Source organism: Myotis davidii, unplaced genomic scaffold, assembly GCF_000327345.1.
Source record: "Myotis davidii unplaced genomic scaffold, ASM32734v1 scaffold993, whole genome shotgun sequence".
Lineage (NCBI taxonomy): Eukaryota > Metazoa > Chordata > Mammalia > Chiroptera > Vespertilionidae > Myotis > Myotis davidii.
The window spans coordinates 1,718,090-1,737,147 of NW_006285483.1; the positions used below are offsets into that span (position 1 = coordinate 1,718,090).

The following is a 19,058-nucleotide window of genomic DNA, read 5'->3' on the forward strand; positions in this document are numbered from 1 at the left end:
AAAAAAAAGACACTCAGAAGCAATTAGTTTGCATTTCAAGATATTTAAAAACACTGCAGTAGAAGAGTGCCAATGCCCCAGCCAGTTTGACTCAGTGGATAGAGTGTCTGCTCCCGCAGACCTCGGTCCCCAGTTCCATTAAGGTCAAAGGGCACGTACCTCCCGGGTTGCAGGCTCCATCCCAGCCCCTGTCGCAACCAATAGATGTGACTCTCTAACTTCCATGTTTTTCTCTCTGTGTCTCTCCCCCTCCCTTCCATTTTCTCTAAAAATCAGTGGGGGAGAAGGATATCCTCACAGGAATGATCTCATTTATATGTGATCTTATAAGTGGAATTGGGGAGAAAAAAAAAAACACCTAACAGTGAAACAGAGAACAGACTGGGGGGCAGGAGGGCAGGAGGTGAGTGAAGGTGACCAGAAAGTACATACTGAAGCAGTAAGATAAAAAGTTCTGGGGATGTAAGGCACATCCCCAGTGGGAGATGTGCAGGAGGCAGCTGATCGATGTTTCTCTCTCATCGATGTTTCTAACTATCTCTCTCCCTTCCTCTCTGTGAAAAATCAATAAAATATATTAAAAAAAAAAAAGTTCTGGGGATGTAATTATAGCATAGTGACTATAGATGATAGTACTGTACTACATATTTGAAAGTTGCTAAGGGAGAAAAGAAAAAAAAGAACGTTGCTAAGGGAGTACATCTTAAAAATTCTCATTGCAAGAAAAAAATTGTAACTATATGAGGTAATGATGTTAACTAGATTTACTGTGGAAATAATTTTGCAATATATACATATATCAAATAATTACGTTGTGTGCCTTAAACTACTAATGTTATATGTTAGTTGTATCTCAATAAAATGGTGGGACCCTAAGTTGTGGTGGGTGGTTTTGGGGTTTTTAATATATTAGGCTATATTTGGCTTCCAGTAATTCTTCTCAACCAACTCATAAGATTTTAGAAAGGAGTAGTGGTGGGCTTTAAAAATTTATTTTAAATTCTTTTTCTACTTGTTCCCTCCCTTCTACATGTCCAGATCCTATTTTTCTTTGAAAAGCCAACTAAAATGAAAACATCCGCATGTTCATTCACATAAATTACATTGTGGTCCTCAACATGGAGATTATTTGCTATGTTTAGTAAGTGACTTTGCTGACATATTATTTTAACAATTCTTTGACTTATAAATACAGGAAAAATAGTGTATATTAACCTCACACATTGTATAGCTTTCCCAAGTAAGCAAAATGTTGAAAAACCAAATAGAAAAGACTATCTTGAAGAAAACAGGAGAAACAACTGTTACACTTTGCTGAAGGGACCACAGATTGGTACAATCACTTGGAAATCCAGTTTGACAGTATTTACAAAATAGGCACTTTGTAACCTAGAAGTTTCATAATAGCCAAAAACTAGAAATAACCGTGATGTTCATTAACAATAGAATGGATAACCAAATTCACATATCAAAAATAATGATTTATAGCACTGCACAATAACATAGTTGAATCCTTTTTTTTTTTTAATCCATACCTGAGGGTATTTTTCCACTGATTTTTGGAGTGGAAGAGAGAGGGAAGAGAGATTGGAAAAAAACCAATCGATGTGATCCATTGGTTGCCTCCTGGAGGAGTCCTGACCAAGGCCCAGGCCAGGTACGTGCCCTTGACCAGAAACGAAGCCGGGACCCTTCGGTCCACAGGCCAATGCTCTATCTGCTGAGCGAAACCAGCTGGGGCAACACGGTTGAACCTTAAAAAAATAAATGTTGATTGAAAGAAGACAGAAGAGCCCTGGCTCGTGTTCTCAGTGGTTAGAGCGAGGGGGGTAATGGTTTTGATTCCCAGTCCAGGGCATGTACCTGGGTTACAGATTCAATCCCTGACGCCATATAGGAGGTAACCAATCTATGTGTTTCTCTAACATCAATGTTTTTCTCTCTCTTTCACTCCCTTCCACTCTAAAAAATCAATGGGGAGTGCTTGCTTCAGCAGCACATATACTAAAATTAGAATGATACAGAGATTAGCAATACCCCTCCACAAGGATGACATGCAAACTCATAAAGCATTCCATATTTTAAATAAATAAAAAATCAGTGGGGGAAAAATCCTCTGATTGAGGATTAGTGAAAGAAGAATAATGTATGATTTTACTTACATAAGAGTTCCCAAGCAAGCAAAATAAACCACACATTTAGGGAGGCATACTTAAAAGGACTAAACAGTAAATATTTATTGTAACAAGCATGTCAGTAATTAGTTTTAGAGGAAAGGGATTATAATATGGGAGGGGGACAGTCAGGGCTTCTAAAGACATTTATAATGTCTCTTTCTTGGTTAGATGAGTGTTTGCTTTATGAATTGTTAATTTATTTACTTACATTTTATGTACCTTTCTCTGTGTGCTATGGTTATGGTGAAAACATTAAAAAAGAGAAAAATTAAAGGCTCTTTTATTGCTCTTTATTTAAAAACATAACCGATGTACCATGGTAGTAGTTTATATTCTTTGGTTGTCATTTAGTCTCAAAATAAACATTGGGAACGTATGATCAGCAACAGTTTAATGAAGGCATAACATTTACAGGATTCTCAAATGGGTACAACATAAAATCTGCCATAAAAATTTTAAATGATGCAACATAGAATACAATTTAATACTGGTATAATGGCAATAGCAGCTTTACAAATATTTATCTATAGAATTTCTATAACATGTTTTTATACACCTTTGTTCTACAAGAATGATTACATAATTTAAAATCGATATAGTACACAGTGGTTTATTAATATTAGAAACATTATGAGTGCCTAATAAAATATTTTGTACAAATGCTCAACTACTTTATTCTCAGTTATCATTCCCTTTATTCACACATAATATAAATGTAGTTAGCAGGTTAAAAAAAATTTATTGGAAGCACATATGTTTCTTAACTAATATCTGTTGAATTTTTATCTATAACTGTGCTGTAAACATAAATGTGGATTTCATAAAAACAAAACAGTATCCCCAGGTCTGCTTTCCAGTCCGGTGACTTTTATAACACTATTTGGCACCTCACAGCAATATTTACCTGTGGAAATACAAGCATTTCTGGAAAATGCTAAAATACCTTTTAAGCCTAAGCTAACCAGGGGATAGTTCAAGGTTATCATCTATGTAGCTGAAACCCCTGGGTCCCTATTCATGAACTACTAGCCACCTTTCTGGAACTGCAGTGGAGGTTACAGCATTAAAGACAGTCCTGCATGTTCAGTCACACTCACACTAATGAGTTTCCCTTCCTTCATGATACTTAGAGCATTAGTAATGGGGATCCTTGACAGATCTATAATAGTGCCCACTGTTAAATAGATGTGTCTGACAAACTGGGGCCTCCCAGAAGTACCTGGCAAATTTGTAGGAGACTGACTCGTCGGTCACCAAATAAAGGATGCCCAGTTAAATTTGAATTTCAGGTAAACAATGAATTTTTTTTGTTAGTCCTCACCCAGGATATTTTTCCCAATAATTTTTAGAGACAGTGGAAGGAAGGGGAGAGAGAAACATCGATTAAAGAGAGACACATCGATGGGTTGCCTCCTGCATGCATCCTGATTGGGGCCGGGGATCAAACCTGCAACCCGGGTACATGCCCTAGACCCGTGATCCTTCGGTGCTCAGGCCAATGCTCTAACCACTGAGAACACCAGCCAGAGCTGACTTTTTTTTTTTCAGTATACATATATCCCATGCAATATTTGGGACATAATTATACTAAACAAAGTATTCATTGTTTAATGGGACATATTTATATTTAAAAGTTATTTGTTATTTATCTGAAATTCAAATTTGATTGCTGTCATGTATTTATATTTATTAAATCTGGCAAACCTGGATTGGCAGGAAAGAACAAAAATCCAGTTAGGTGTACATTATTATTGATATTGAATCAACAGGATATCAGGTCTTATACTGAACCTGCTATGGACCTCAAAGAATCCTTGCTAGGGCACGGTGGACAATACAAGGTTCAGGCTGAAGTCTTCATGAAATTTATATTTAGCTGTATGAATGTAGACAGCAGACATCAAAATAATGAATATCTCAGACTTCAGTGAGCCAGACATGACTCCCTACCTAAGAGGCTAGAAATGATATATTCTAATTTTTAAGATCACATTGGACCTTTTGCTTTCAAACCTTTTGGAAAATAGGTGGGTGTGGATGTAGGATGCACTTACCTCTTAACTGTTTATAACGAACATAAATAAAATCTAGAGGGTCTTTCTTATTGATCAAGTTTATAGCACTTAATGAATGCATGAGCTTTAAAAGCTGAAATACTTTTCAATTACCGGAGAATACCCAAGAGGAATGGGAACTAGGTTATTGTCTTAAGGTCATAAATGCACCTAGAGAGTACAAATTAGTTATCTAGTTAAATTTAAAAAACTTCTCCAACCTAAATTGGGTAATTCCAGGATGAAGATCACTTTGGAGATTGTATTTTCCATTCTGTTCTCTTATTGATCATGCAAACCAGAAAATATCCAAATACCCACTTTACTAGTATCTACAGTAAATATGGGCTCCATAATACCGTAATTCTTTAAATGGAATTATAAATTAGAACAATTATTTATACATACTACATTTTTAAAGAAGGAGTGGGGTGATTTTATGGATATTTTATGGATGATCACATGGAGTCAGGCAGAGTTGGCATCAGTTTTGTTCATCAAAGTTGCTTGTAGAAAGTGGCAGAGTTTGAGTTGGGCTTCTAGGGTGAGCCAGCTATGAAAAAAAGAAAGAAAAGTCTCAATTATAATGTGAATTATGCTCCTGTAGCTAACACAGTTCTCCTTCTTCCTTATTTTTTTTTAAATATATATTTTATTGATTTTTTACAGAGAGGAAGGGAGAGGGACAGAGAGCTAGAAACATCGATGAGAAAGAAACATTGATCAGCTGCCTCCTGCACACTCCCTACTGGGGATGTGCCCACAACCAAGGTACATGCCCCTGACTGGAATCGAACCCGGGACCCTTCAGTCCATAGGCCGATGCTCCATCCACTGAGCCAAACCGGTTATGGCTCTCCTTCTTTCTTATTAACAGAACCCAGATTTTGTACAAAGAAGCAATGCATCCAGATTCTAGAAAACAATTTTCTCAACTTCCCTGATATAATCAGAAGTTCCTGTTTAAAGAGATTAGGGATATCTTAGCTAGCACGCCCTCTTGTCCTTTGCACTTTTTATCTTGCTTAGAATGTAGACATGAGTCTTCAGGAAGTACAGTCATTCTGCACCTTAATCAAAGCCACACGTTAAGGATGGGAAAGCAGCGATGATATGGTGAAGCTGCTGTACCAATTAGACTGTCTGCTTCTCAAGGGGATATGTAGGTAAGAAAAAAAAGCCCTTCGCTGGTTATGACACTGTAGTCAGATTTCTGTTACCTGCAACCAAATGCAAGACCTAACGAATGCAGTTGCTTCAAAGTTAAAGGAAGGAAGCCGAATGGCTGGGTGGGAAGTCATTCTATGCTCAACAACAGTTTTTTACTAGACGTCCTCCTAGCAAGTGACTTTTGAGGAGCACATATAGGGCATAGGGACTCTCTGTGATTTATGATGTTGTTGCTGAATACGTGGATATATTATTTATTATATTTCTATTTGTTTCTACATTACCCAGCCCACTGGGACAAAAAGGATCCTAGAACTGAAGAAGGGGAGGAAGGGGCTTAGTCTTTCGGTGAGGCCTCTGCCCTCTGCCCTCTTCCCCTGTCCTTCACAATCTGTGTTATCAAAAAAGAAGGTAATCCAGAGGTAGAGCCCTATTGGAGGAGAGAGGAATCTGGCCACACCTCCAAAGAAGACCATATAGTCCCAGGAGGACCCAGCTGAATTGGCAAGAGAGAAACCACGCTGTCCTGCAAAAGGCACTGATTCTTAATGAGGACAGTGTTGGGGTGAAGAGTCAGCGGTGAAGTCTACGGTGCGTCTTTGCTGCCAGAAGGTCACAGAAATGTAAGCTTCATAGCCAGAGAGGCCAGCAGCCTTGTGTCCCCGCACTCTAGCAGGGGTGGCAGAAGGACAGCTATTCCGTGCAGATCTGATCAGGGAAATGATAGCGACAAACAGGATTTGGAAAAAAATCACAGGTGAACTGATGTACCGGATTTTGGTGAGTGGGCATACATGTAGATGACAAAGAAAAAAGCTGCATGATCTGACTTCTAGCGACATCTCCATCCCTGTCAGCACCACAGTCACACTTGCTCTCTCAGCAGCTATTCTGGCTACTTTTTAGTTCCTCTGATAGGCCATGATTCCTCCCACTGCGAGACCTTCTCACATGCTGTTCTTTATGTTTGGAACTTTTTCTTCCATAACATCCATGGGAGGCCCACCCCCATACTACAAAGGTACCCTTCTCAGCAAATGCCTATTCACCCTTCCAGTCTCACCTCATCACTTCCTAGGAGAATCCTTCCTAAATCATGGGCTCTACAGAACCTTATTGCTTTCCTTCACAGCACTTATTTTCGTGCACGATTATCCATATATGTGATTATTTGTAAGTTCCAAAACAGTAGATTTATGTCTGTTTTGCTTATCACTATATCCCTGTTATTCCAGCACAGTGCCCTAGCATATGAGGTTTAATAAATACTTAATAAAAGAATTTTAAAAACCAGACAGTCACTGGTAAAGTGAAGATGATAATCTTCACTATCTCATAGAATTTATGAAGCCTAAATATGTGAGTGCTTTGTAAAGCATAAAGTATCATTTAAAGATGATGATGATGATGAAGAAAGCTGCTTTAGCCTTAGCTGGTTTGGCTTAGTGGATAGAACATTGGCCTGCGGACTGATGGGTCCCGGGTTCGATTCTGGTCAAGGGCACATGCCTAGGTTGCAGGCACAAACCTCAGTAGTGAGTATGTAGGAGGCAACCAATCAATGATTCTCTCTAAAAAGAAAGCTGCCTTAGATTAAGATTCTAAATAAATGATTTTGAAGAAAAGGCACCCCAATTTTTTTTTCTAAAGGCTTACCTGAAACTTTCTCCTTAAGGCCCGGGTCATTACTGGGGTCAGTCCAGTTCCTGTTTCCATATTTTCTTTATTGGTAAGAGGGGTCCCGCCTGGGCTCCTGCAAAGGTAATAAAACTATTAGAAACTGTATTTTATGCCAATTACCATGTAGATTTAGAAAACATAAAGATAAGAGAGTGTGTTACCTCTCTACATCGACTTTTCTAAGTAGTTTCCGCAGGTCTATCTGACTTTTACCAGGATTACTGATAAAATAAAGACATCAAAATTAGAACTTGCTAGATTTTATCATTTTTCCCAAAGCAAAGCAGTCATTTTTATAGGTAACATCCTAGAAATAGTAAAAAATAGCAATAGATATTGTTGATAGGAGCATAAGATGATATAATTCTTCAGAGCAATACTTCTTGACTTAGTAATTACATGTATAAAAATCCACCTTAGGAAAAACTCAGTTATGTACACAGATGATTGATAAGGATGTTCATTGAAATAAAAAAGCATAAATAACCTAAATGTCTCAAAACAAGATATTATCTATGAAATTTATATATAATAAACAGTATATACTTAAGAAGTCAAAATGATGCTTTAAATTAATTTTTAATAAGATGAGGGAAGCTCATGACACACTGAATGGGAAAAGTCATAACTGTATCTACAATATGATTATACACAGGTATTATTATGTTTCCTTGATTCTAAGACACACTAGTTTTCATATTTTATTATTTCTGAAATCGAACTGCTTTAAAATTTATTTTATTGAGGTATATAAGTTACTAAAATTCTTGATAGTAATTGTTTCCCCCCCCAAATCTGTTATCTGCTTAGAAAAAGATTAGAATGATAAATAATAGTACGTTAACAGTAGGAATCTTTAATGATATATTTAGTTAAATGATATTTGTTTTCTTCTTTAAATTTTTTTGTAGATACCATTTTTTCTACAATGTACATATGTAATTTTTAAAGTTAGAAAAAAGCAAAAAAAAACATTCTTTTAGGTAGTGGTAGAGGATAACATGGTGTAATTTCTTACATTAAGACGTTTGTAACTCGAGTTGATAACACTTTGGAGTTGGGCTTCAGGGTAACACGCTGCAGGTCAGAGACGGTAACTAGCGGATTCCGTACCTTTGGTGATGGAACAAGCTTTAATTGCAAAATGAGACATTATTAAAAAACACATTAAAAATATTCAAAATGTAAACATGCTGAAACAATGAATATTTGAGTGCTGGATATGCATGCGATATAGCCACTACTCCACTCAATTTTTACTCTAAAGCTTCGAAGTATGTCTCTACCTCTTCAGACTAATGGTTGGCACATAAAACTGCCTAATTAAATAATTTTGGAATCTACATATTTTGTTGCAGAGATCCACAACTACTTCAATAAGACATCAAATACTTACGTTGGGATAGCTTCTATACATAAGACTTATATTTTGTTTCCATAAAGGGGCAATCAGACTAATAGCTTAAAGACTTTGTGTAGATCAATGATATCTTACCTTTTTCTTTTCATCAGAACTCTGGGTTTTCTTTAATTTCACAGTCATTAGATCTTTAACTGTTATCTGCATGGGTCCATCTTTTTTCAATGGTCCAGCCTTAAAATACATGTAAAGATTAGAATTCAATTTGGAACCATGATATCTAGTCAAATGCAAATCATAATATAGTTTTTAAAGACCTAGAGTTAAAAGTTAACTCTTATTTACCCTAGGAACCTATCAAATTCTTGTCACTTAATCAAGAATGATCCTGTTTTCAGTACCCAAAGATACTAAGGCTATTGAAGGTATTCATCAAACGGTACAACTTTGATAATAAGAGATGAGCTAGTTCCTGAAATTATGCATCTTCCTCAGTAGTCATTACAAGATACGAGTTGAAATAGTTCCTCAAATCAAATGACGTTTACCTGAACTACGTAAAAAGATGATCCAGTTCCCATACAGCAAAAATGTATAGTCAGAGAGGTATACATTAGGGCAAATATAGCTGTAGGCTCTGGATTTAACTCAGCCATTATAAATCAAATGTATCCACAGTGAAAATTCAGCAGATTTTAAAACAGGATCATGGCTATCTTAGTGACTTACAAATATTTCAGTCCCTGTGACAGATAAGTAAACCTAATGGAGACTGGTTCTCTGGCTCCACCAACTGTTTTTATGCAGAGTTCACTCACTAAGCTATCTTCTGTTCTTAATTTGGTTTCTCAGGGAGGTTTTCCTTTTGGTAAAAAGATATGCTGACATTTTTCAAGGGAAACTTACTGGTTTAGTTGGAGAAAAAAAAATAAAAGATATGCTGAGAAGCCAACAGAAATATTTTATTCTACTAAATTATATTTATTTATCCTTAAACAAAATCACTTGTATTTCTATATCCAGCTTTTGTGAGTTCCCAGGGGACTGATTTTTTTATAAACACAGTAACTGACATAATTAAGATATGGAATCAGAATATAGCTTTCCTGTTAAGGTCCTTAGGAAGATGGCCTGCTGGCTTTGGCAGTGTGGCAGGAAGTACAGCTCCGGATTCGGATTCTCCAGGGGTGGTTAGAGCACAGGCAGGCACTCTTGTAAGTTTACCATTCATGTAACAGGGATGACCACAGCTCGGACAGGAAGAATTTTCTGAAATAGTCTGAAAGAAGACATAACATTTGGCAAAGAAATAACGGATTAATTTGGTTCTTGTAGCCGAGGATCATTCAAGTAAAAGGTACTATATAGAATACTTTCTCAGTACATCATGTTTCATAATATTTTCTCATTTATCACAAGTTCATTCATTCATTCAGTTATTCAGTTAAATCAATTATGTATCTTAGTATAATAAACAATAGATGATATGCCTAGAAAAAGATTAGAATTATAAATAATAGTATGTTAACAGTGGCAATCTTCAATGATATATTTAAATTTCATTCAGACATTTGTTTTATGCATGCGATATGTCAGGCACTATAGGCCAATGACAGCCCTGTGTGCCACCTCATGGAGCTGACAGTCTAGTGAGGAACACAGACATTAAACACACACGATATGCTCAAAACCAAATAAAATAATAAGAGTAATGAAGTGTGCTGAGAGCATAAAGAGTGAGAAGCCTGGGGAGCAACATTTAGCTATAATGTTAAGGATGAATTGAGATTTATCATGCGAAGGAAGATAAGGACTGGGGAAAGAGAATTCCTAGCAGAGGGGAAAATACTTAGCAGCCAAGAATCCTATATAATAAAACGCTAATATGTAAATCAACCCAACGGCCAAATGACCAGTCGCTATGACATGCTCTGACCACCAGGGGCAGACACTCAATGCAGGAGCTGCCCCTTGGTGGTCAGTGCACTCCCACAGGGGGAGTGCCACTCAGCCAGAAGCCGGGCTCACGGCTGGCGAGTGCAGTGGTGGTGGCAGGAGCCTCTCCTGCCTCTGCAGCAGTGCTAAGGACCCCTAGGGGATGTCCGACTACCTGGCCACGGAGCAAGCCTAAGCTGGCAGTTGGACACCCCCTGAGGGGTCCCGGACTGCACAGGCAGGCTGCAAGACCCTCCTCTCCCCTCCGCCCCAGTGCACAAACGCCATGCACCAGGCCTCTAGTATAGTATATTCAAGAAATTGATAAAAAGGCCAAGGGGCTATAACATGACCATATGGACTGACTTGTGTACACTCCCCTCGCCCCCAATCATATGTTGAAGTTTTAATTCCCAGTACTCCATAATATATTTGGAGATAGGGTCTTTAAAGAGGTGGTTAAAGTAAAATAAGGCTGTCAGGGTGGGCTTTCATCCAATCTGACTGGTGTCCTTATAAAAAAGGAAGTTTGAATATACAGGACAACCCTGGGATGGGCGTGCACAGTGCAAAGTCCATGTGAGGACACTCTGAGAAGGCGAGCCAAGGTGAGAGGCCTCAGAAAGAACAACAACCCAACCCTGATCTTGGACTTGTAGCCTCCAGAATTGTGAGAAAATAAATTTCTGCTGTATAAGACACTTAGTCTGTGCTACTTTGTTATGGCAGCCCTAGCAACGAATAAAATGATCCTATGAAGTAAGATGGTATATTAGTTTCCTGTGGCTACTGTAACAAATGATCACTAACTTGGTGGCTTAAAATAATAGAAATTCATTTATTCATTTTCTCACAGTGCTGGCGCCTACAAGTCCGAAATCAAACACTCCCTACTGGGGAGGTGCATGCCCTTGACCGGAATCAAACCTGGGACCCTTGAGTCCACAGGCCGACGCTCTATCCACTAAGCCAAACCAGTAGGGCTGTGTGTCTCTTTTATAAGGACAATTCACTTGTTGAAATGCAAAACCGCTGTTTTATTTAGACTATGAAGTTCCATTGGATGTAGTCTCTTCCCAGGTAACACAGGATGACCTCCTTATCTCAAAATTCTTAATTTTATCAGCAAAGACCTCTTTTCCCAAATAAGCTAATATTTATAGGTTCCAAGGGATTAGGATTTGGACATATCTTTTGGGGGGGCCGTCACTCAGCCCACTAAAGATGGCATCATCCCCACTTTAGAGATAATGAAACTGAGGCCGAGAGGGGATTTGTCTTCCCCTATCTGGCTAGTTCATCTTGAGGTACAAATTCTGGGAGCAGGGATATAACCTCAGAGGTTTCTCTCTAAACCAATGAGTACGATGTTTATTCTTTTGAGTTTTGGACATTGAGAATAGTAGCCTTGCTCAGGAGAGTGAAGGGGTTGGATATTTACAGTTTTGGGGTGTTTTTTTTTCCTGCCTTTATTAGTCAAGAAAATAAAAACACCTTGAGTATTTCAAAGATGGGGAATGTAATGAAGGCAGTTGGTCCCACTGTTGCTGGAAGAGATGAGAAGCACACAGGGGGCAGTGAGGCAGCCCAGAAGTATTCAAGAGCAGGAAGCTATGAATATCCTGCGAATGGAAGGACAAAGGAAAGAGCAGTAGAAGCAGATCTCTGGAGCTAGGTTAACCCAGAGAATCAAAAAATGGGGCAGACTTACCTGAGGGAGCTGGAATTTGAGAAACAATTACAGCCATTGCTGGGGAAATCGCCCAACACAGAAAATGAAAGGGGAAAAACACCCTATCTCAGTGATGGCGAACCTATGACACGCGTGTCAGAGGTGACACACGAACTCATTTTTTTTGGTTGATTTTTCTTTGTTAAGTGGCATTTAAATATATAAAATAAATATCAAAAATATAAATCCTTGTTTTACTATGGTTGCAAATATCAAAAAATTTCTGTATGTGACACGGCACCAGAGTTAAGTTAGGGTTTTTCAAAATGCTGACACGCTGAGCTCAAAAGGTTCGCCATCACTCCTCTATCCCCTCCCTCCCTCTGGTCTCTCATCCACGTCTACTGTTAGTCTAGCACAACCATGAACCAGGTGACACGGAGCTTGGGGAACGTAACATAAAGGGGCCAGCATCCCTGCAATATGGAGCAGAGCCTCAGTGTTTTAAGGAACAGATCTGAGGGCAAACAGGCCTAGGATTAGCACTCACCTGCAGTCATTCCTTTTCTAGTAAAAGCACATTGAGATTCTTATGGGTGACAACCCCTTCCCTTCTTACCAAATCCCAGATTTATTTTTTGTTTTTTTGAATATATTTTTTATTGATTTCAGAGAGGAAGGGAGAGGGAGGAGATAGAAACATCAATGATGGGAGAGAACCACTGATTCGCTGCCTCTTGCACACCCCTTACTAGGCATGAGCCTGCAACCTGGGCATGTGCCCTTGACCGGAAACAAACCTGGGACCCTTCAATCCACAGGCTGACGCTCTATCCACTGAGCCAAACCAGCTAAGGACCCAGATTTGTTTTTTATTTGATAACTGGAGGCCAGGTGCATGAAAATCTGTACACTCGGGTGAGTCCCTCAGCTTGGCCTGCGCCCTCTTTCAGTCCGAGAGCCCTCGGGAGATGTCCGACTGACAGCTTAGGCCCACTTCTCTACAGGAGGCGACCAGCAGGCCGATCGGAGGATGGTGCCAGCTGGTGAGTGGCCGGCCCTTCCGCTCCTCCGCCGCTGACCCCTGATTGCCATCCACTCCCTCTGCCCGCTGGCACCTGATTTGGCTGGCCTGGAGCCACTTGCTGGGCCCACCCCCCACATACCAGGTCATTCCTCCATTCCATTGATTTGTATATTAGATTTTTATTATATAGGATACTAACCTTCAGTGCTTCCTGGAGCTTGCATAATTCACTTTCCAAAATGCAAAACTGTTGTTTTAGACTCTGAAGTTCTTGGTGGCAGAAACGGGAAGGAAAGATGGTATCTTTCAATACTTCTAAGCTCTAAAATTAAAAAATACACAAGCCTGACTCTGATGAGCAATAAGATAAAGACAAGAAAAGAGGACAAGAAAGTGGTCTTGTTTTATAAAAACAAAGGCAGACATGACCCCATAACTTCATCTTATCTGAGTTTAGCCTGAGTGCTGTGCTGACCTGAGTGCACACAGATAGCGAGTGTGTAGTGCTGGAAACAGGTATGTCAAACCCATACCTGGGCTATGCAGTTCTGACACCAGTTGTATATAAACCGTCCAAAGTATATAAAACTATTTGTCCAAAGTTTTACTGCATCTTTGATACTGGGAAATTTGAAATTCCAGGAGGATCTTAGCCAGGTTCTGATAAGAGGTGTGTTTGTTGAAGAAATAACCACTCTGTGGGAAAAACAAAACCAAATAAAGCAAAAACTCCTGAGTTGGAATCATAGCCCCTAATTAAACAACAAGCTAGTTTTACAGTAGAAGTCAGGAACAGAGACTTCCTAAAGTCAAATTCTTCAGTAATTCTAGAATTCTGGGATTCACTTATGCAACAAATATTTGTTGAGTAAATAAACAATAACAAATAAAATAAATGAAATAATAAATAAATAAGAATCAGGGATTTAGTAATGAACAAAATAGACAAAAACCCTACCCTCGTGGAGTTAACAGTTTAATGGAAGAAAGATAAAAATAAGTAAATAAATAACATATGTGGGTTGTTAGTGCATAAATGCTAAGAAGAAAAAGATAGAGAGAGGCCCTAACTAGTTTGGCTCAGTGGAGAGCGTCGGCCTGCGGACTGAATGGTCCCGGGTTCGATTCCGGCCAAGGGCATGTACCTGGGTTGCAGGCACATCCCTCGTAGCGGGTGTGCAGGAGGCAGCTGATCGATGTTTCTCTCTCATCGATGTCTCTAACTCTCTATCCCTCTCCCTTCCTCTCTGTAAAAAATCAATAAAATATATTTTTTAAAAAAGATAGAGAGAGAGGGAATGTGAAATGTTGGGTGGAGATGAAACTTTCGATATGGTAGCCAGGGAAACTCTCACTGAGAAGGAGACTTTTGAGGGGTAGGGGGTGGGGAACCCTAAAGGAAATAAAGAAGCTAGCAATTCAAATATCTAGAAGAAGAGCATTTCATCAGGGGCGAGTGCAAAGGCCCTGAGGTGGAAGTTCACTGAGGTGTCTGAGGAATAGCAAGGAGGCCAGGATGACTTGGGTGGAGAAATAGAAGGGAGAAGGATTAAGAAATAATGTCAGAGTCAGATCATAAAGGCCTTGGGGGTCATACTATGGACTTTAATTTCTACTCTGAGAGAGGAAGATATTGAAAAGCTTTAAGTAGAGAAGCAATATGACACGATTTTAACAGGCTTACTGCAGAGGGCGAAAAGGCAGAAGCAGAAAGACCAGTTAGGGACTTTCTCAATATTGGGGAGAAATGGAAAAGAGAATGATATCATGGTAACTGCTTTTTGAGGGCCTGTTTGTTTTAAATTTTTTCTGTAAAGAGAGCTAAAACAACAAAATGTATAAATTGTTATTGTGACAAAGTACCCTTGGGTCCCTAGAACTTAGAGTCTCTTTCAATAACACATTTAAGCCCTGAGTCCCAGAGAATACTGACCAAACTTTACCAAAACTGAGATTTAAATTCCAATATTATACCTCGCTTTCATTGCTTGGTTATCATATTTATGCAATTAAATTGAGGAAGAAAGAGAAAATAGTTATTGTGCACCTCCAACACAATTCCTTGTGATCATTACTTCATTTGAACTCGTAGACTATAGTTGCCACACAAAATTCAAGGATGCTCAGTTAAAATTCAATTTGAATAAGTTTTAGTATAAGTATATTAGAAATGTTGCATGGGACAATAGAAAAAACTCATTGTCTATCTGAAATTCAAATTTAACTGGGCATTCTGTATCTTCACTTGCTAAATCTAGTAATTTGATCTTAAACTGATGGGATTTTTAATATTTTTCTCTGGTCCACATTATGCCTTACCTTTCTGTTGAGGATGGTGGAGGGGGAGGTGTAACTGGCTTGGACTGAAAGTGAGAGAATTCTTTTTTTTTAAATAATCTTTTTGCTTTTACTTTTCGCTTCCTTCTTTGTTGCTTGAACTTGAGCATGATTTCTGTAGAGAAAAAATATATTAAAAAATTTTTTTTCTTGAAGCCCTAGTTGGTTTGGCTCAGTGGATAGAGCGTCCGCCTATGGACTGAAAGGTCCCAGGTTCGATTCTGGTCAAGGGCATGTAACTTGGTTGCAGGCACATCCCCAGTAGGAGGTGTGCAGGAGGCAGCTGATCGATGTTTCTCTCTCATCGATGTTTCTAACTCTCTATCCCTCTCCCTTCCTCTCTGTAAAAAATCAATAAAATATATCTAAAAATAATCATCACAGCTCTTCCAAAAATTAAAGATAATTAATTTCTACCTCAAATAGGACAAAGGACTCAGCAAGCTAAGGCTTGTTTTATTTTCATTGCTTTATTAAAATTATTACACCCTTGGTCTGTGTGGCTCAGTTGGTTAGTTGGTTGGAGTGTTGTCCCGTACACCAAAAGGTTTAGGGCTCGATCCCCAGTCAGGCATATATGGGAGGCCACCTATTGATGTTTTTCACTCACATCGATGCTTCTCTCTCTCTCTCTCTCTCAACCTATTGATGTTTTTCACTCACATCGATACATCGATGCTTCTCTCTCTCTCTCTCTCTCTCTCTCTCTCTCTCTCTCATCAATAAGCATATCCTTTCTACTCTGTAGAGGATAACTATCCTATTGAAAGACTATATAGTAATTTTCCTTGGGATTAAAAACATATATACTGTAACTGTCCCCTTTCCAAAAGAGTAATAAAAACATACAAATTCTTTTTGCTGGGTTAGGTGCGATTCCAATTACTAATACTAGGTAGAAGCTCATTCTTCCATGATCACTAAAAGCATTTTTCCTTTTTTTTTTTTAAATATATTTTTATTGATTTTTTACAGAGAGGAAGGGAGAGGGATAGAGAGTTAGAAACATCGATGAGAGAGAAACATCAATCAACTGCCTCCTGCACACCCCCTACTGGGGATGTGCCGTAACCAAGGTACATGCCCTTGACTGGAATCGAACCTGTGGCCCTTCAGGCCAGAGGCCGACACTCATCCACTGAGCCAAACCGGTTAGGGCTCTCCTTTTTTTTTTTAATTGAAAAGTATTCTTCCTTCCTTTTTACGTGCCCTGTTTTGAGAAGATTTTAAGGCCAATTACAAAGAATCTATACCACAACATAAATAAAAAAAAATAAGTGAAGAAATTAGGATACTCCATTGTAGAGAAAATATATAAAGTATCTATCTATATAATAAAAGCCTAAGCAACAGTTAGGGCGGAAGGACCAGAACGACTGGTTGCTATGATGTGCACTGACCACCAGGGGGCAGATGCTTAATGCAGGAGCTTTCCCCTGGTGGTTGGTGCACTCCCACAGCAGGAGCATCACTCAGCTGACTGACCGGTCCAAGTGGCCCACCAGTCTGGTGCAGCCACTCACTCCCTCAGTAGTCCTGCAGGTCCAATCTCCAGAAAACGGGCCAGGCACCGATGGACTGGCATTGCTGGCACATTTCCGACAGTGCCTCCAGACTCCTGTAAGTAGGCCTCAGGCACCGGCTGCCTCCCATCCCTAGACGCTCCACAAGGAAGAAATGATATAAAAGCAGCTGCCAGGTGACTCTCGACAACCGGCAACCGGACGAACATCAGAGGGACGGATCCAGATTCCAGGCCGGCAAGGGCATCCCACCGACCACCCAGAGGGCTGATCATGTCCTGGCCCCCCTCCCATCCCCTTCGGGACAGGCGCCAGACGCAGGGCTCACGATCAGGACTGACTGGAATTGAGCCAGCTGCAATGACATAGGGGCTGGATCTGGGATGAGTGGGAGTGGCAGGCAGGAGTGGCAGGCAGCGTTGGACTGCCAGTTTCAGCCCAATCCCTGCAGGCCACATTGAGGGACTCCACCTGTGCACAAATTTGTACACCAGGCCTCTAGTATTATACATGACACACATACATATATTCATATATGAGTCATAAATATTCCTCTAACTTAATTCTGTCCCTTCTCCTTACCATCCCTTCCCCTTCTGTCCTCTAAATTCAGTTGCTTTTACCATCTTTTCCTTGGGCTTTCTTCTGTTTTTTTGTCTTTTGCTATAACCTATTTTCATCTATTCTTTTTATTTTTAAAATTTTCAAACCTTGAGAAAAATTAAAGAATAGGGTACTAAACACTCATATCATTCACTTAGATTCACCAATTATCTGTTATCTCTTTCTGTATAGGTGTGCGTGTAATAGAATGTATTTTATGTCATATATCTTCCTAAACACATTTTTATGGAGGTTTCTTACACTTTCCCATAAACAGCTTTCAGTCCATTAATCAAATTCCATTACCAACCAGTTCAATTGATTCCTCTTGAACATCCGTAGGGCTTTTCTGGTACTTTCATATATTTAATTTTACATTTTATGCTGTACAGCATTGCTTTTTAAGTTCCTGGTTCTTTTTTTTTCTTTAGAAATTAAAGCTCTTTAACTCTAGTCCAGCACAGTATTAGGAACATAGTATACAGGGCATACTTCTAAAGTTGACATTCTCACTGACTGTGGGATGATAGTAAGACTAGATGAAGGATTATAGTAATACTACCTGTCAAGAAATTAACATTCTCGAACTTTAATGTGCATGAGAATCACTGTGTCTGTGTAAGTGAGGAATCTTGTTAAAACGCATTATTGATTCAGTAAGTTTGGGTGCAGTCCAATAACCTGCATTGTGCACAAGCTCCCAAGTGATGTCGATGCCGTAGGTCCGTGGACCGCACTTGGAGTAGCAAAGATGTAAAGGACTGTGCAAAAGGAAGGCAGATACTTTCCTCCAAAACAAAATTTTCAGAGTGTTAATTAAATAGAAATATGATGAGGGTGGCACCAGGCGGACCACTTCTTACCCGCCTCGACCTCCTCTGCCCCGCTCCATCTCCCCTCCGAGTCCTGCCAAAGTCCCCACCTCCGTAAACCGTTAGGAACACAAGCAGCAACAGCCCCCGCCATGGAAGACGCGAGCCCAGGTGACAAAGAAAAGATATCCCTGCACTTACTAGTCTAAGAGCCGGGGATTTAGATGAAGTCCAGGCAGTGGCCTCGCCCTCGCCATGAAGAAAAATTCAAAATTAAAACCTGACGGAGAAGGGACCAATCGTAATCGCGGTCTCCCCACGCACAGGTCTCCCAGTAACGTAGGAGCACGGCCTGGCTTGTGATTGGCTGAGACGACAACACGCTTCGGCCAATTAGAGCTGAGGCGCTTCTCGTATGAATAAGGAGAAGGCGGGAGTGAAGGGGAAGGGAGGCAGGAGAGGAAAGAAGGTGTGTCACTTCCCGTTTGCGCTTTGTGGAAGCCTTTGTGTCATTGGTTGGCTCTTCTTCCGATGGCACCAATCGCAGTCTTCTCGGCTGAGCCCTAACTATGAAATTGAAACTAGAGATGAGGATGCAGCCAATGTAAAAATATAAGTATACAGCAACCAACCCTCCGGCGGCATTTTGTGTCTTTGCCCAACTGGAAAAGGTGTTACATGAGGAGAGGCGTTGCCTAATCGCCAATG

General features: G+C 39.7%; 1 protein-coding gene across 1 annotated transcript; it reads right to left on the bottom strand.

Moving 5' to 3' along the window:
• Positions 1 to 3,723: 3,723 nt before the first annotated feature.
• On the bottom strand, positions 3,724 to 18,660 carry PRR11 (proline rich 11). Its single transcript, XM_006756223.2, has 10 exons — positions 18,552 to 18,660; positions 15,395 to 15,527; positions 13,609 to 13,771; positions 13,275 to 13,397; positions 9,544 to 9,720; positions 8,577 to 8,675; positions 8,100 to 8,212; positions 7,243 to 7,302; positions 7,058 to 7,154; positions 3,724 to 4,784 (listed from the first exon to the last, which is right to left on the bottom strand). The coding sequence occupies exons 2-10, from the start codon at positions 15,520 to 15,522 to the stop codon at positions 4,716 to 4,718; spliced, it is 1,029 nt and encodes a 342-aa protein (XP_006756286.1). The 5' UTR covers positions 15,523 to 15,527; positions 18,552 to 18,660; the 3' UTR covers positions 3,724 to 4,715.
• Between the last annotated feature and the right edge of the window lie 398 nt (positions 18,661 to 19,058).

Excerpts from the sequence above, each read along its gene's own strand:
- PRR11 (XM_006756223.2), bottom strand. The coding sequence starts at position 15,522 with ATGCTCAAGTTCAAGCAACAAAGAAGGAAGCGAAAAGTAAAAGCAAAA. Across the intron at positions 13,772-15,394 it reads CCACCATCCTCAACAGAAAG|AGTGGTTATTTCTTCAACAA; the intron begins GTAAGGCATAAT and ends TTTTTCCCACAG. Across the intron at positions 9,721-13,274 it reads AGCTCCAGGAAGCACTGAAG|ACTATTTCAGAAAATTCTTC; the intron begins GTTAGTATCCTA and ends GTCTTCTTTCAG.